Source organism: Oryzias melastigma, linkage group LG11, assembly GCF_002922805.2.
Source record: "Oryzias melastigma strain HK-1 linkage group LG11, ASM292280v2, whole genome shotgun sequence".
NCBI classification, from domain to species: Eukaryota; Metazoa; Chordata; class Actinopteri; order Beloniformes; family Adrianichthyidae; genus Oryzias; species Oryzias melastigma.
Window position 1 is genome coordinate 10,756,690 of NC_050522.1, and position 15,092 is coordinate 10,771,781.

Genomic DNA, 15,092 nt, shown 5'->3' on the forward strand with positions numbered 1-15,092 from the left:
TCTGAAAAAAGCAATAAGACGCCACTTTTGTAAAAGTCAGATGATTTTTTTTTATGGTGATTTTTTAACAGTTTGTCACTTGACTATCTTATAAATCCTTTTTTGACAAAGGAACATGGTACATTTTGTACTACTTCAGAAACATTAACAAAACTTTTTAAAAATATATTATTTTGCCTAATTATTTGGAGTTCAAGCATGTGGTGATGTATTTACCTTTTTTTATTGGTGCCGTTACTATGTTTGACAGCACCTTTTTAACATTTCTTATATTATTTCAATGTAAACTTGCTGCCCCACAGTTAGCCAATCAAAGTCAGCCGTAAACAGCACTTCAGGATTGCATTATAAATGGTTTATTGATTCCACTTGTTGGCCCACACAAGAGGCACCGCGGCTGGTATCTGTGCCAGGAAAAACCCCGATGTCGTGTCTGCGATGTGGAGGTGATTATTCAGGCCTTTGCCAGCAGGAAATGAAGGGGGTTTCTTGATGGCTAATTCAGTGCTTGTCATTCAGATCCATTTATTTTTCTCACTATTCATAGGTAATTTATTGTAATTCGGCTGAATGGTGAGTCACTCGTTGGCTCCAAACTCCATGAAATGTTGGCCTTGTAGTTAAAAGAAATCCAGCATTTTTCATTTAATTGGTTCTTTTTGGGTGAGGTTCCTTTAGATTGTGAATAGTTTAAGTCCATCTACAGGACCGAAAGATAGTTGATGGAGACAAATCATTTTCAGTGAGTCTGTTTATCTGAATTAAATTACAGTATTTGATCAACCGAGCACTTAAAGTCAAACTCTGATCATCTTCCCTGATCATCTTCCTCTGTTCCCTGTGGTCTCTTAATTATGATTATACAAGTTTCAGCCAAAACCAACTAAACCTGTCATTTTATAGGACATAGTCTCTGCAAAGCGGCAATGGTATATTATTCTTGCTTTATCTCTGGTACATTGTGTATAATAGGAACTTCATGTTGTTTGAAAGAAGATTGCAGACGGGATTGAAACTGAGAAACCCATTATTTAAACGTCAGCTTAAATGAGCGCTAAATTGGTGCTTTCTAATGTGGTCATCACTTTCTGCCGATCAGCGGGTGGCTTCAAAGTTTCATTCCACTTTTTAATGGACCTACAACAACAACTTTATTTTACAATAGAAATGCCCAAAATGCCGGCCGTACCGGACTGCTCAGTGGAAACCCTTTACAGACCGCTTCAGCTAAGCGATACACTTAAGTTGTAACTATTTTAATGCTGCGTTCTCTTTGCAGGCGTGTCCATGCGTGTTGCCGCTGTCGACACTGCGACTTCACGGCCCCCGATTCATCTGCACTTCTTGACCATTTCAACTCTTCCCATTGCAACGACTCGACTCCCTCGTTAGGATCGTTGCCCGCGTCGCTGACTCCATCGCTGACGCTCTCAACCAACGGCTGCTCGGCTCCCTCTACCTTAGCGATCAAAGAGGAAAGCAAGGGGGACCTACGCCTCCTCTACTCTCTTGCACCACCTGAGGGAGGGCTGGCAGAAGGGGGGAGAGAGGAGGCGTGCAGGGCGGTCAAAAGTGAAAGAGGAGATGACAAAGAAAGAGAGCGAGAGAAGGGTTGGGTTCTCGGGGAGACGAGAGGTCTGGGAGAAAGAGGGGGCGAGCAGGCCCACGGACTACTCTGGGTTCCAAAAGAGCAAATGGGGCCAGAAAAAGGAGTGGAAAGAGGGGCGGAAAGTCGTACCCCGTCCCTTTTCCACTCCTCCCTCTCATTATCTTTTGTCAATCACGATGCCTCGCAGAAGAAAAGGGGCGTGGCTCTACCTGGCATGATTTACCTGGGAGACACCAAGTCGTTTTTGGGAGATACAAAGTCATATTTAGGAGAATCCCAACTCCCCCAAATTGGAGGAAGATCTGGAGGAAACACGCCAAGCGGAGGTGGAGCAGAGAAGCAGAGCCAGATTGCAGCCCAACAGTACACAGGTGGTGGAGGAGGAAGTGAGGGTGGGAGCGGAGGTGGAGGAGGAGCACAGGAGGGAAAAGGAGGGCCGACAAAGGAGGAGTCCCAATCCCTGTTGCGGGTAAGTAGAACGTGCCACTGTTTCCCATCACTTGTCAGAGATTTGTCTCTTTATGAAAATGTTTCACTTAGTCTCATTTACAAGCTCAACACTTAAGTGTTTAGCTCCGTCTCCGAGGTAACACCTTCACTGTTTTTTTCTGTCGGTGACTGTTAGTTGTCATGCCGCCTCTGCTAATATGCTTTCGTCTTTAAGTCATCTCTTTGAATCTGATTTAAGGAATAAATCACAAAATCTGTTTTTTTCCTCTTTTATCGAATTTGAAGGGCTTACCAGCTTGCCAGTAAAAAGCTAATGTATTCATGTGTTCATCTGTTTTGGGATGATTTCATGACTTATTTTTTCCCATGATCTGTTCTCACTTCTCATTTTTGGGTTAATTGTGGAAAAACTATGATTGAGAAAGTTGCATATTTATCTGGCAACAAGGAAGGAAAGTGACAGTTCCCATGACTACTACCTGTCATTCATTTCCCTCACCCTACTTTATGGACTACAGCGCTTTTCACTCCTTGGTGATGTCACAGACTGGCAGGAATAGTTTGTGGCTGGCCGGCGCCACAGGGCTCATTTCCTTTGATCCCATTAGATCAGAAAAACTGAACTACATGAGTGCGCGTGCATGAGTGTGACAGCTCAGTGACACGGACGTGTGTGAATGACTGTGTTGTGTGAGAATGCTGGTGTGCATAGGTGTAAAAAAGCTCAAATTGAGTCTAAGGCTTCTTTGTACAGCCGTGGTGTGGCTCGTTGGATATTATATGTATATTTTTGTGCCTGTGTGAGGCGTAGGCAGCGATCCGACAGGCTGGGCTGGGTGGGGATGGAAGAGGTTTACTCATTACTGTAGGTGGGGCTGTGTGTCAGACTGAGAGACTGATGCTGAAATTTGAAGAAAAGGAAAATGATAAAAACAGCATGGCATGTGAGGGAAAGGCCGAACTTTACTGAAAATGGGGAGTCTGAAGGAATTTCAGTAAAGTTAAGGACAGAACACCTTTCAGTTCTAAATTTTTAGCTACCAAGGTCAAAAATATTTTTATGCAGTCTTTTAAAGAAATAAACCCACAACTGAAAAATATATAGTGTAGCTTTGTTTGTGGCAGGATTTATATTTTAAAGAAAACCAACTCCATGTGAAATTTGCAAAGTAGTCATTTTTATTTATTTCTACAGTTGTAGTAGTCCCTCTATATTGCGGTTCACCTTTTGTTATTTCATTGTTTGTAGAGTTTTTAGTGCAATTTTGTTTTTTGTTTTTTTTTAACTTATTTGTGTTCTGCATCCTGATTGGCAGTAGACAATTGTCAATCAATCTCCTCCATGCTGTCTCTCAAGTAAAGAGTGCATTCAGTTCATATACAGTATATTATTATCACTGGACGAAGTGGCATAGAAAATGGCTTTCCTCTAGTTCAAACGAAATTAAGTCAATTCAGCCGTCGTTTTTCTGCAGTACAGACTTTGCAACTTTGGAAGCAGACGACATTTGTAAGCAGTGATTGGACCGAGTCGGTTCAAGGTTCAAGGTGGAGCCAGTAGGCATCGCATGCTCTTACTGAGGCTTCTGATTGGCCAGTTTATAGCTTGAATAACTTGCGATAAAGAAAACATATAAATTAAAAAAAAATAGGTTTAACTAGGACATGTTAAAAAGAGACACCAGAGCAAGAATGATTATTCTGACAAATAGATTGATAGCGCTTTTGTTTCTCAATAGAAGTCTATGGGATCAGCGGCTACTTCCTATTTGGAATGCAATATACTGTATATACAATATACTGTCTATGGTTCAGATTTATACATTTATATGAATATTTATTTGTGATCAGATCTTTGTTTTCATTTTATAATACTGGACTTATTTTTCTGCAAAGGTTTGAACTTTGAGAGTTTAAACAAGAAAGAAAAGTGTGAAAATGTTCATTTCTGTTGTAGAAAAGTGTATAAAGTGTGTAGTGGTGAGATTTACGGCCTTAAATTATTTCTAATCCTACTTTGCGGATCTCGCCTATTACAGATCATTTTTAGAACACACGATAAACAAGAGAAGACTGTATTATAGATGTTTAAAGGCTGTCATGGTCCTCATTACAGACTCCATACACTTTTCCTCAGACATTTTCAAAGTTTTTAAAACTTCACTGAAAAATTGGTACAATATCATAGTAAGAAAAAAAAAGATCTGCTTACAATAGAAGATTTATATAGATCTGGGAAGCTGAATGCATTCTGTGCCAGAGAGACAGTACGGAGAAGACTGATTGACAATCGTTTATAACCTATCAGGACATAGAACATAAAAGTCATGCAGAACTGCACCAAAAAAAATGTCTGTGAGACCACAATGAGAGGGTATCTGTGTCATTGATATGTCATACTTCAAATAAACAATCATCAACACGCACTAAAAACAAAGACATGGATTTGGTAACATTACCTATTAGTTTTGTTGAGCCAATTTAAAACCAATTATCATTTTTTTCTTTTTTGTGGTCTTCACCATCTTTGCTAGATATTGTATTAGAAAAACAAGCAACAGTTGTTAGGCTCTTATCCTGTATGGCTGTCGTAAAGGTCGATTAGATTTTATTTTATTTCTAAATAAAAACATTGGGATCACCATTAAAAATTCACAGTTGTGCTTATTAAATTAAATCACAGAGATGTGAACGTTCTGGAACCAGATCTTAAGCAAAATAATAACTTCTGCAACCTCTCCCGCCAAGTGATCACTTGGTAAACCCCCGCTGACATTTTTAAACCTTCCTCATTCTGGAAGTGGGGGAAATGTCGTCACTCGATGGTAAACAGTTAACAAACATTAAGTAGGCTTTAGCATTAAAACCCTTAGTAACTTTTCTAAGAATACACCTCCATGAATTCACACGTCTGTGAGTTTGCTCTACTGGAGCATTCAAGTCTGCAGAAATATTTCCAAAAGAGTTGTTATCATTACAACTTCCAAACAAATGTAAGATAACTTAATCTTTGTATCAGTGCTATTTCCTGAACTATGCTCAAGACAGCTGGCACATGGGAAGACACTGATTTCTTAGCAGGTCAGGGTTTTATCTTGATGTGTAAACCACAAATGAAGCTAAAAATTCCTTGTTTTTTTCTGGGAAGGTAATGAAGCGTGGAAACAATACCTTTTGCTCTCTTGCTTGCTCAGTAATAAAGTCAAAATTCAGAGATTTTTATTTTTATTTTTTTGTTTTAGGAGCTTACAAAGAAAACAGCTGTGTTAACAACATAAAACAATCAAGCAGAGATTAAAATAATGATTTACTGCTTATACATATTCAGTGTTTTCTAGAAATGCCACTCAATAGGGAACTCATTTTGGTTAAAACCTAAAAAAAACCCTCACATATTTGTCATTCACGTGTTTACCACTCAGCCTCAGAACAATCTGAATAACAAAAAATCTTTTGTTTGTTTTTAATCGCAGACTCCATGTATGTGAGAACTGCTATGCTTAGCTAAAGCTTTAGTCACATGAACCCATCTGAGGGGTTAACCCATATGAGTTTGGGTTGTTCGGGCCCATGGAGGGTCGTAGACAGGAACGGCAGCATTTTTTGGGGAGGGGATTTGTGCCCACCTCAAGGGATGCCTTGAAAATGAAACATACGATTGTTGTTTTTTGATAAGTATATCAGGAAGTACTTTTAAGGCTAATGTAGGTTGTATGCACTTATGACTTACAAGTAAAACTCTCTTATGGTGCCCTTACACTACACTCTAGTCATTAGTGAGGTGTGCATACTGGCTCTTTACTGGCTGCGTGCAAATGCTGCACACAGGTGTGTAAATGATACTTAAGTGCCTGTACGACACCCGTAGGATGCCCACAAACAGCGCTCTGCTTGTCTTTTGTACAGGATTTGGGCAAGTTTAAACAGAGTTGAAAAGAGTACCTGAAAACCATACTTGAGTAAAAGTACAGATAACTTATTATAAAAATGACTCAATTACAAGTTACAAGTCACCAATTCCAGTAATACTTGAGTAAAAGTATTAAAGTAACCGATTTTAAAAGAACTTAAGCATTTTACTTATACTGAGTATAGGCTCAAAGACGACCAAAAAATGTGAAGAACAATAAACTGTCTATAAGATTTTATTTCCTGATACTAGAAATGAATGAATAGAAGCAAAATTTCACACCTCAAGTTTCAAAACAGAACAAAATTAAAGAAACATTTAAACAAATCAGTCTGTCACACTCAAATATTCCAAAAAGGCACAAACAATAAAAAAAGAAAGTAGTAAAACATAGTAAATTAGAATTCAGAGCAGACTTGAATGTGATTCACCTCTCAATTACAGAGTTGAGTGATATTTCTGTTCAGCTTTAACAAAAGCTGGTTTTCAAAGTTCATGGAACTCATATTAGCTCTTTTTGGTTTGAAAATGAGCCAGCACTGGTATTAAAAAAAAAAAAAAAAAAAAAAAAAAAAAGACGCTCACTAGCAACAGATGCAGGTTTGGGAGTGTTGAGCCTTAATGACAACATCAGGAGACGTGGGAAGGTTTTCAGAATGATTTTAACATGGGAGTCAATGGGGAATTGCTCACTCTAAGCACCACCCTCTCTGGTCAGTTGTGGTACAGTACCCTGCAGTAGCCAAAAAAGCATTTAGTAAAGTAACGAAGTCTATTTACTCAAGTACTATACACCACTGGTTTTGAAAGATCAAAAATTCATACCACATGCTTGCATGTCACCTACTTCAGCCTTACTTATCTCTGCTTTTCATATACATTTTCACTACGACCTCTCGCCTGCAGCATACCCGTAGAAAAATGTGCAGGAACATTATCATTATCACTCTACGAACAGTCTGCGACCTTTATTTTTTTTAATACAGGCCACCTGGGTGTCTCACACAGCGGTCCCCTTTTTCTTCACTTGGAAAAAAAAATAGTGCTATAAAAACTATAAAATATCAAAATACTGAAACAACTATTGGTGTAGGAAAAATTGATTTGGCAATATATTGCGATATTCCGTTTGGCGATACTTGTATCAATTCAAAATGTTGACATGAGGATTTTTATTTAATTATATATGAGTGTCCTTCACCGTCTTGCTTTTGCTTTCCACCTTAACCTCCAACCACTAGTTGGCAGCAGAGCACTCTGAGCTGAGCCTCCTATCGCTGTGCTTTATGCTGTGATCATTAAATAAAACTAATTTTACCATTTTACTACAATGAAAGACATTACTATTGAGGTAGATTCAATTCAATTCATACTCTTAAAAAAAGAAAAACATTTCTGGTACAGTGTATCGTATTGTGAGACCTGTATTGAGATACGTATCGTATTGCCAGACTCTTGCTAATACGCACCCCTAGAAACAACACCTGCATGGAGAATTTCAATGTCTTGTTAGACTTGAGTCCATTTTTTGAACAGTTATACAAGAAAACAGTAAAGGCAGAAAATCTAAGTCAATTGAAATCAATGCTAAGTATCCAAAATCCCGCCAAAACACTTGGGACTAAAAGGGGGAGGAATTGTGCTTATGCTTCATGGAATTTTTACTGTTGATCTATTTGCTCATATTTTAAGCAAAATATCAATTTTATTGTATGCCTTCCATCAGAATACAAATGCACTGCATATGGGAAACCTTTTATTTTATGGATTTCCTTCAGAATTTGTGCATATTCATGAGCCCAACTTGCAGCGCCTCTTTGTTACATCTGTCCTTTTTATATGCTTTAAGAGTCAATGTATTCAGCAAAAGATCAACAGAAAAAAGAGACTGTGTAGGTGAAGAAAAGAGGCGAACAGATATACATTTTAATAGAGGGGAAGTCGAACATTGCCTATTACTTAAATAGCTTCATAAGATTTGGCCTCTGCTGCTATCTTTCACCTTCCCCTCACAGCACAGTAATATTTTAGCTTTCTGAGGTTTTCACTATCATACACAAACAGAAATGCCTGGTGTATCACATACATAGAAATGCAGAAGTATGGCCATCGTTGGGTGGGGTGAGGGAGAGGCACTAAGCCAGAGAATTGCCTCAAATAATAAATATGTGCACTACATGGCAAACGCATAAAGATCCCATTTAAATGAGACCTTTGAGGGCAGAGAGTGATGCTGTGAAAGTGAATCTCTCCAAAATACACATTTACTCTCTAATTGACGTGGGATGGGAGGATGCTGTCAGCAGGTTAACAGAGAAAAGGAAAGATTAAAAGGAGAGAAAGGCCGAAACAACTGCATGCGATATTTAATCTTCACCTGGGTTTGTGTGTGCTCATTTAGTGCCAAACTGCACAATTCTGCACTTATGTTTGTTTCCCCCGCTCGCTGTTTTCTATCCTCCGCTGCATCGACCCGTCTCTCTGCTTCTCATTTCATTTTTTTTCTTTCATTTCCCTTCTTTTTCTCAAAGGACAACTCAGCTGATACACGGCAATCGATGCACGCCTCATACACATGAAAGCACACACACATTCTCCAAAGCAGAGGTTGAAGTAATTTTCTTCTTGCACAATAAATCCTTGCTTTTCAAAGATTTTTCTTAGGTTTACAAATATGGGAGAACATTTCACTGACTTGATCTATAATTGTTGCACTTTGTTGCTGTGTTAAGACATTGTCCATATATTGGCTTTTTTTTTTAATCATAATGTGTTACCTTGAAGATACCCGCTTTTTTCCTAAAGTTTATCTGGCCGTTTAAATATCTCCAGAAGACTAGGATCTGAGACTGAATATAAGAAGAGTCCAAAGTGATAAACTTTCAATTAGAGTGTTTCTGCAGTTGAAGAAAAGTCATCATAATTACACATGTAAACACCATTAAATATGGACAAAAACAAAGTTCAGATAATGTCATCAGATAGCATACAATTTCAGGAATTCAGGATTGATAAATGAACAAAATCAGAAATAAAAAAGAAATAGTGAAATTGGCCTTGCATAGATGCTGAAAGTGCATTAATCTAAGTTGTTGCTTGTATATTTGCATTCCGTGTGTCTGTATGGGAACATATAAAACATCAAACTGCTTCACTTAACAATTATGCAACTTGTATTAGTATTTGTGTAACTTGTTAGTGCTTGATGCTCAATAATTTGTTCTTGTATGAGCAAATGTGGATGTACAACTAATCTTTTTCTTCCTGTTACTTGTTCAGCAAATTATCTCTTTCTTCATGATGCCTGACAGGAGCATGACATTTTCTAAAAATATAAAGGTTTATGTGTAAAGGTCCTAATTTAATGACGGTGGCACACACAGTTGTTGCAACTCTACCAGTCAATGCTTCATTTGACTAAATCAAGATGTGCTCTGTTTCATCTCGTGCACCTCTTTGTGTTGTGAATTCCATTTCCATCTGGGGCGAGCTCCTAGGAATTGGAATTTTCTCCAGAGGCAGTGCTGCTGCCCAGTTTATCTTCTCCCATAATATCCCAGTGAATACCACAAGAACCTTTGGCTCACCATGGATTAATGCCCCAAAGGTGAGAAGTGGCGTAGAAACAGGAAGCTTAAGTGGGGTGGCAGATCCAGCATGCTGGCTATAGTCTAAGAATGCATCCTTTAAAACCACCATTTTCCTGTTTATTTATCACAAACACGAGATCTCTTTAACTCTCTCAAAGGCTACAGTTATGTTCTGCTTATCACTAAATCTTGGCTTCTCCTATCCATTTCTGACTACACTGTATATCTGGGGTATCAGACTCCAAGCCTCAAGTGCTGGCATGCTGCTGGTGTTTAAGAAATCCTGCCTTATCTGCTGCTGATTACCTAGATCAGGTGTGTTTAGCCAAAAAGGAGCTTCAATGGCAGGTTACTTGGAAAACATGTAGGACATCGTCCCTCAAGGCCTGGAATTTGACACCTGGGCTGTAACAGAATTGTAGATTCCAGTGAGAGAAATCAGGTACTGTACCACTGTGTCTGAAATCCTCCATTGTATTCCCAGTGAAATCTAACATCTCCAGCTGAAGTGACTACTGGCTGGCTACACTCACACCAGTGGTTATGAACTGGTCCTGAGCCACATTACATCATTCCTGGCTCCAAGCTTCGACACACACCTGTTTGTCTACAGGGGAAACAGACCCACAGAGTACACTAATCACAGCCCTCCATGCTGCTCTTTGGCAATTGGAGAAGAAGGTTAGCTATGTATGGATGGTCTTTGTGGATTATGGCTCAACATTTAATCCCATTCCCCAAGCCCGACTTGTATACTCTACCTGCATATGCTTTCTGTCTGGTTCCACTTAGAGTATCAGAGTGGGCCAGCACACCTCTGCAGCCCTCAGCCTCAGCTCCGGTTTCCCACTGGGCTGTGTTCTAAGCCCTCTGCACCACACTCTTTACATCTATGACTGCAACTCCACTTACCATAGTGACACCATTGGAAAGCTTGCAGATGACAATATGGTGGAGGAGCTCTTATCCGGAGGGAATGACTCCTATTGCAAGGATGACGCAAAGCAGCTCCTTTACCCCGCAAAGACCTAGGAGTAAACTCTTTTGTTAAGATTCTCTAGACTACTTTAACTCTTCAACAGTTTACGCCATTATTTCTACCAGATTCTGAAGTAGAGAAGCAGCTTTGCGCTGACATGCAACACTTTAAGTTAGTAAGGTCCATGCAAAGCCAATTTGCAAAGCTGCTTATCTCTGTGTCAGAATCAGCTGATTCTTGTCGATTACGTTAACAGTCGAGGAGTTACAGCGGGTCAAAAAGCATGTGTTATTTAGGTGTCACCAGTGTTTAAGGGCCTATGTTTGACTAAAGGGGAGAGAAACAAGACATTTCTCCTCTTTCCATCAGTGGGAACTATGTAGAGGGTAACCTACTTATGGTAGCCCAGATAGAAGTGGACCTGACTGCAAAAACACCCCAGAGCTGCTGAAAAAGGCCCCAGTAGAGACTCTACTTCTTTAGGGCGCCGAGGAAGAATATTGTCCTTCTACAAAAGCATTTTAACCAATCGAATTAGTGTTTGTTTGACCAGCTGCACAGTAGCTCAGGGGGCAGCACTCTACAAGGTAATAAAAATGGCAAGGTAGGTGGTAAGGTACCTTCTCCAAACACTGAAAGAGCTACACGCTTTATAATGTATTAAGAAAGCCCAAAGAGGCATCACACTCCAGACATGATCTGTTTAATGTCTGTTTGGCTATATCAGACAATTGTGACAAACAAAACTAAAAGACAGTTTTTATCAGCCATAACAACTCTCAAAAAGTTTTTTTTTTTATTAAGATATGCTCCAGAAATATGGTGATTTTTTTTTATTAACTATTAATTTAGACTTATTTTGTTTTTGTCCAATTTTTTTCTATTTACTAACTGAATGTACGTGTAAATGAATGTATATTTGTATCATTGTTTCAAGTTGACTAGTTGGAACTTTTTAAATACTCTTTTGCATAGATATGGTACAATGATAATAAACTATTCTATTTGATCTGTGTTCGCTTAAGTGTGTGAAACAGAGTTCACATTACTAATCTGCACATGTACATTGAGTGTACATATTTTTTTCTTCAACCAGAAGGTCTAATTGATACAGATCTCTATAATAACACTGAAAAGAAGGAACAAAATCATGAAACGTAATTAATCTCATAAGCAAATATACTGTAGGTGTCCAACCTGAGGGCAATTGTTTTTTACAACACAAGGTACAACATTTTAAACACAAGTTCTGACAGCATCTCTGCGTAAATATTTAATATCTGAAGTTAAATGGAAGCTGGGTTGTCTATCATTTGTACCAGAGAGAGGATATAAGGTAGTTTCAGCATTCATATGAGGAGCTATGAAAAGATACCATATTTTCCACACTTTGGGGCACACCAGGTTATGAAGCGCACCATCAATAAAAGGTATATTTTTGAAATCATGTCATAAGGTGCTCCGAACTTTAAGTTCATTAAGCGTGACAAAAGAATCATAGTCCACTGGTCAGTCAGACTTAATTAACTGTGTTCACGGTAACTCTGAAACTTGTTTTTTGTAATGCGTTAGCCACATATAGCCACAGTGGTATTCACAAAGTGGTGATCTACAACTTGGCAATTTCATCCTTAACCTTGATTTAATTTATTTATATTGTTTAATTATTCAGTAAACAAATCTTTTAGGGTTAAAACTTTTCAAGAACATAATTTTTCAATTTTCACCACCTTTTTGTCCCCATAAATAACTTTGATGCTTTTCCTTTTACTGGCATAAAATAGTGATGATTTGAGAGCAACGAGACCACCATTTTAGAACCTGTTAAGTGAATACACAGGAACTACTCCTGTATTGCCTACAGTACTGGTAGTATTGACTGGCCTTCCAGCCATTGACTTCAAAAGGGCGGTATAGGCGGAATCAGTGAGAGCTCAAAGGAACATTTCCTCCAGACTTTCTTTAAAATTCAGCTCACACAAAGAGTTGCTCAGCTATCCTTTCAGCATCCTGGATACTGTCTCTAATGGTATGACTAAAAAAAAAAAAAAAAAAAAAAATCTACTGAATCTAGATGGACTGGATGAGTTTGTATGTGTGAGATTTCATCCAGTGTCTGTCTGAAACGCAAACATTAATAGAGTCTCTGACATAGTTTTCTGTTCTCGGCTGTTTAGTTTGTTTGTATAGCAGTCACATTTCCCATCATGACATGGGCTCAAATAAACATAGCCCTGCTGGAAACATAAAAAAGTGAAAGTGTATTTTTGTGTTTACTGAATAAAATCCTGTCTGTGTTTAATGTAACAGAAACAAAATTGGACAGTATGTTTGTTCTGAGTTGACCCGTGTCATTTTGTATGGCCATTTGAAAAAGTACTGGTGGAGAAGTGTGTGTTTAGTTCATGGGAGAGTGTGTTACATGGCAGCGTGCTGCTTTCCGCCGTGTGACTCTCCACAGCAATTTGATTGTCTTCCAGGAACATTACATTTGCTCCTGCAAAACAAATTAAAGCGTTTTAACCATATTAACCATATTTAGGCTTAGGCGTTGCACGCATGCCATTTTCAAACTCACCATGTGTGCAAAAAGTTGACAGCTAAGCATTACTAGCTCAATTATCAACTTATTTGCATCTATTCCTTCGAAGTCCTGAGGTTAATTTCCCATTTAGATGTGTAGACCTATACATTGATTAAGAAAATAATTTAAAAAAATAGATATCAGATGTAATTTTTATGTGTTAAAAATTTCCATAGCAGATTCCATGAAAAGTTGCTGTCAAAATGCATTAAATTGATCCTTTAACACAGAAGTTTTACCTCCAGTTAACCGTTTATGCTATTACCATAATTTTTGCGGATTCTGAAACGGAGAAAAACAGCTTTGCGCTGGTATGCAACACTCTACAGTAGTGAAGTGTTTATTTGATCTACATCAATCAGCCGATTCTGATGCGGAGAAACATGAAAAACCCTTTGCTAGCATAGGATAGGCGCACTTTTCTCCATGTCTGAATCAGTTGGAATTACATTAATTGCGTTGAAAAAGTTACTGCAATCCATAAAATTTGTTATTTAGATGTTAAACACAAAGTAAATTTCAGTCAGCTTTGACATACATTTGTTTAGATACACTACATTTTTTAGCCTGATAACTTAATTGCCGAAGTTGTATATGAATAAAAACGATTTTCAGCAAGCTTATAGCAAGCACATTGATATTTCTAGTCATATTATTGCAAAAAGCTCAACTTTATATAATATGAAACAAGCGAACTGCAAACATGTCATATTTGCACCTTAACATGTTTCTGAGTTCTTTTTATCCAGGGTAAACACAGTTTTTGCCACTTGTAGCCTATATTCTCCAAGCATAGACCGTAAATAGAAATGGACGAGGCCGGCTGTGACGTCATCCATAGAAAATTACCTTACCTCCGGCTCCAGCGAAATGAAGCCATTTCAGTCTCCATTTTTCCGTGATACGAGTGCCGCCATTTGGAGCCAGACTACAGTGATTGGTCCGAGTCGCTTTTTTAGGGCAACTTCAGTCGCCAGTCGTTAGTGAGCTTGTTCAAAGTCCACACCCCTTCAACTGAAAGCGGTTTGGGAGAAGTTGTCGTTCAAGGTGGCCAGTGGGCACCACATACTTTTACTGAGCCATCTGATTGGTAAATGTATTAAATGAAAAACTTGTTATAAAGAAAAAAATATAATGAAATAAAAAATAGGATTAGTAAGAAGATGCTAAGAAAAACGTATATTAGCAAATATAACGACAAAGGAATAACTGTGTATTTTTTAATATAAGTCTATGGAATTTTGGCTGTTTGGAGCCAGCAGATACTTGAGAGAGAATTTTTTTTAGATTTGATTTTGAGTTATTTCAAACACATAAAACATTTAAAATATAAAGACTGCAAATCAATGCAATCAACTTTTTTTTTTTTTTAGAGGAAAGTCTCAAACCAAATTTAATAAATACATGTTTGAAAACAAATACAATATCAAAATGCACTAGCATTATGGATTGTTGAAAGAAACTTGCAGGAAAAGTACAAAATACACCCTTGTTAATAAAATAGGTCAAATTTAAGAATATAGGTAACACTTTATAATAAGATTCCTTAACAAGCTTTCTTAACACATTAATAAGCATTATTAACATTCTCATAAAGTGTTTGTGAGACATTTATTGGTGTAATAAGCCTAATAAGGCTTATTAAATTCCCAAGTTAACACATTTACAAGCATTATTAATGTGTTAATATGATGCTTATTGTTACATTTATTACCATCGTATACGTGGAACAAATAAGTGTTAACAAGCTTAATAAGAATCTTTAACAAAACTTGTTAACAGATTGGTAATCCTTATTAATGTGTACAGTTCTTGTAAGATATTTATTATCATTATAGATGTCTCACACTGACTTATGTGTTAATAAGCTTCATAAGAACCCTTAATAAACTTAAGGATTAATTTACTGCATTAATAATGTGTTAAATGATAGCAAAGTATTTATTAGCATTATAGGTGTCTTGCAAATA

At 37.8% G+C, this 15,092-nt stretch overlaps 1 protein-coding gene across 3 annotated transcripts in view; it reads left to right on the forward strand.

Moving 5' to 3' along the window:
* Positions 1 to 15,092, forward strand: part of trps1 (trichorhinophalangeal syndrome I) — a 132,886-nt gene that overhangs the window by 67,960 nt on the left and 49,834 nt on the right. For all 3 annotated transcript variants that reach the window (XM_024298416.2, XM_024298431.2, XM_024298408.2), the window contains exon 9: positions 1,280 to 2,078. In XM_024298416.2, coding sequence (XP_024154184.1) covers positions 1,280 to 2,078 — 799 coding nt within the window. The remainder of the gene's footprint in view (positions 1 to 1,279; positions 2,079 to 15,092) is intronic.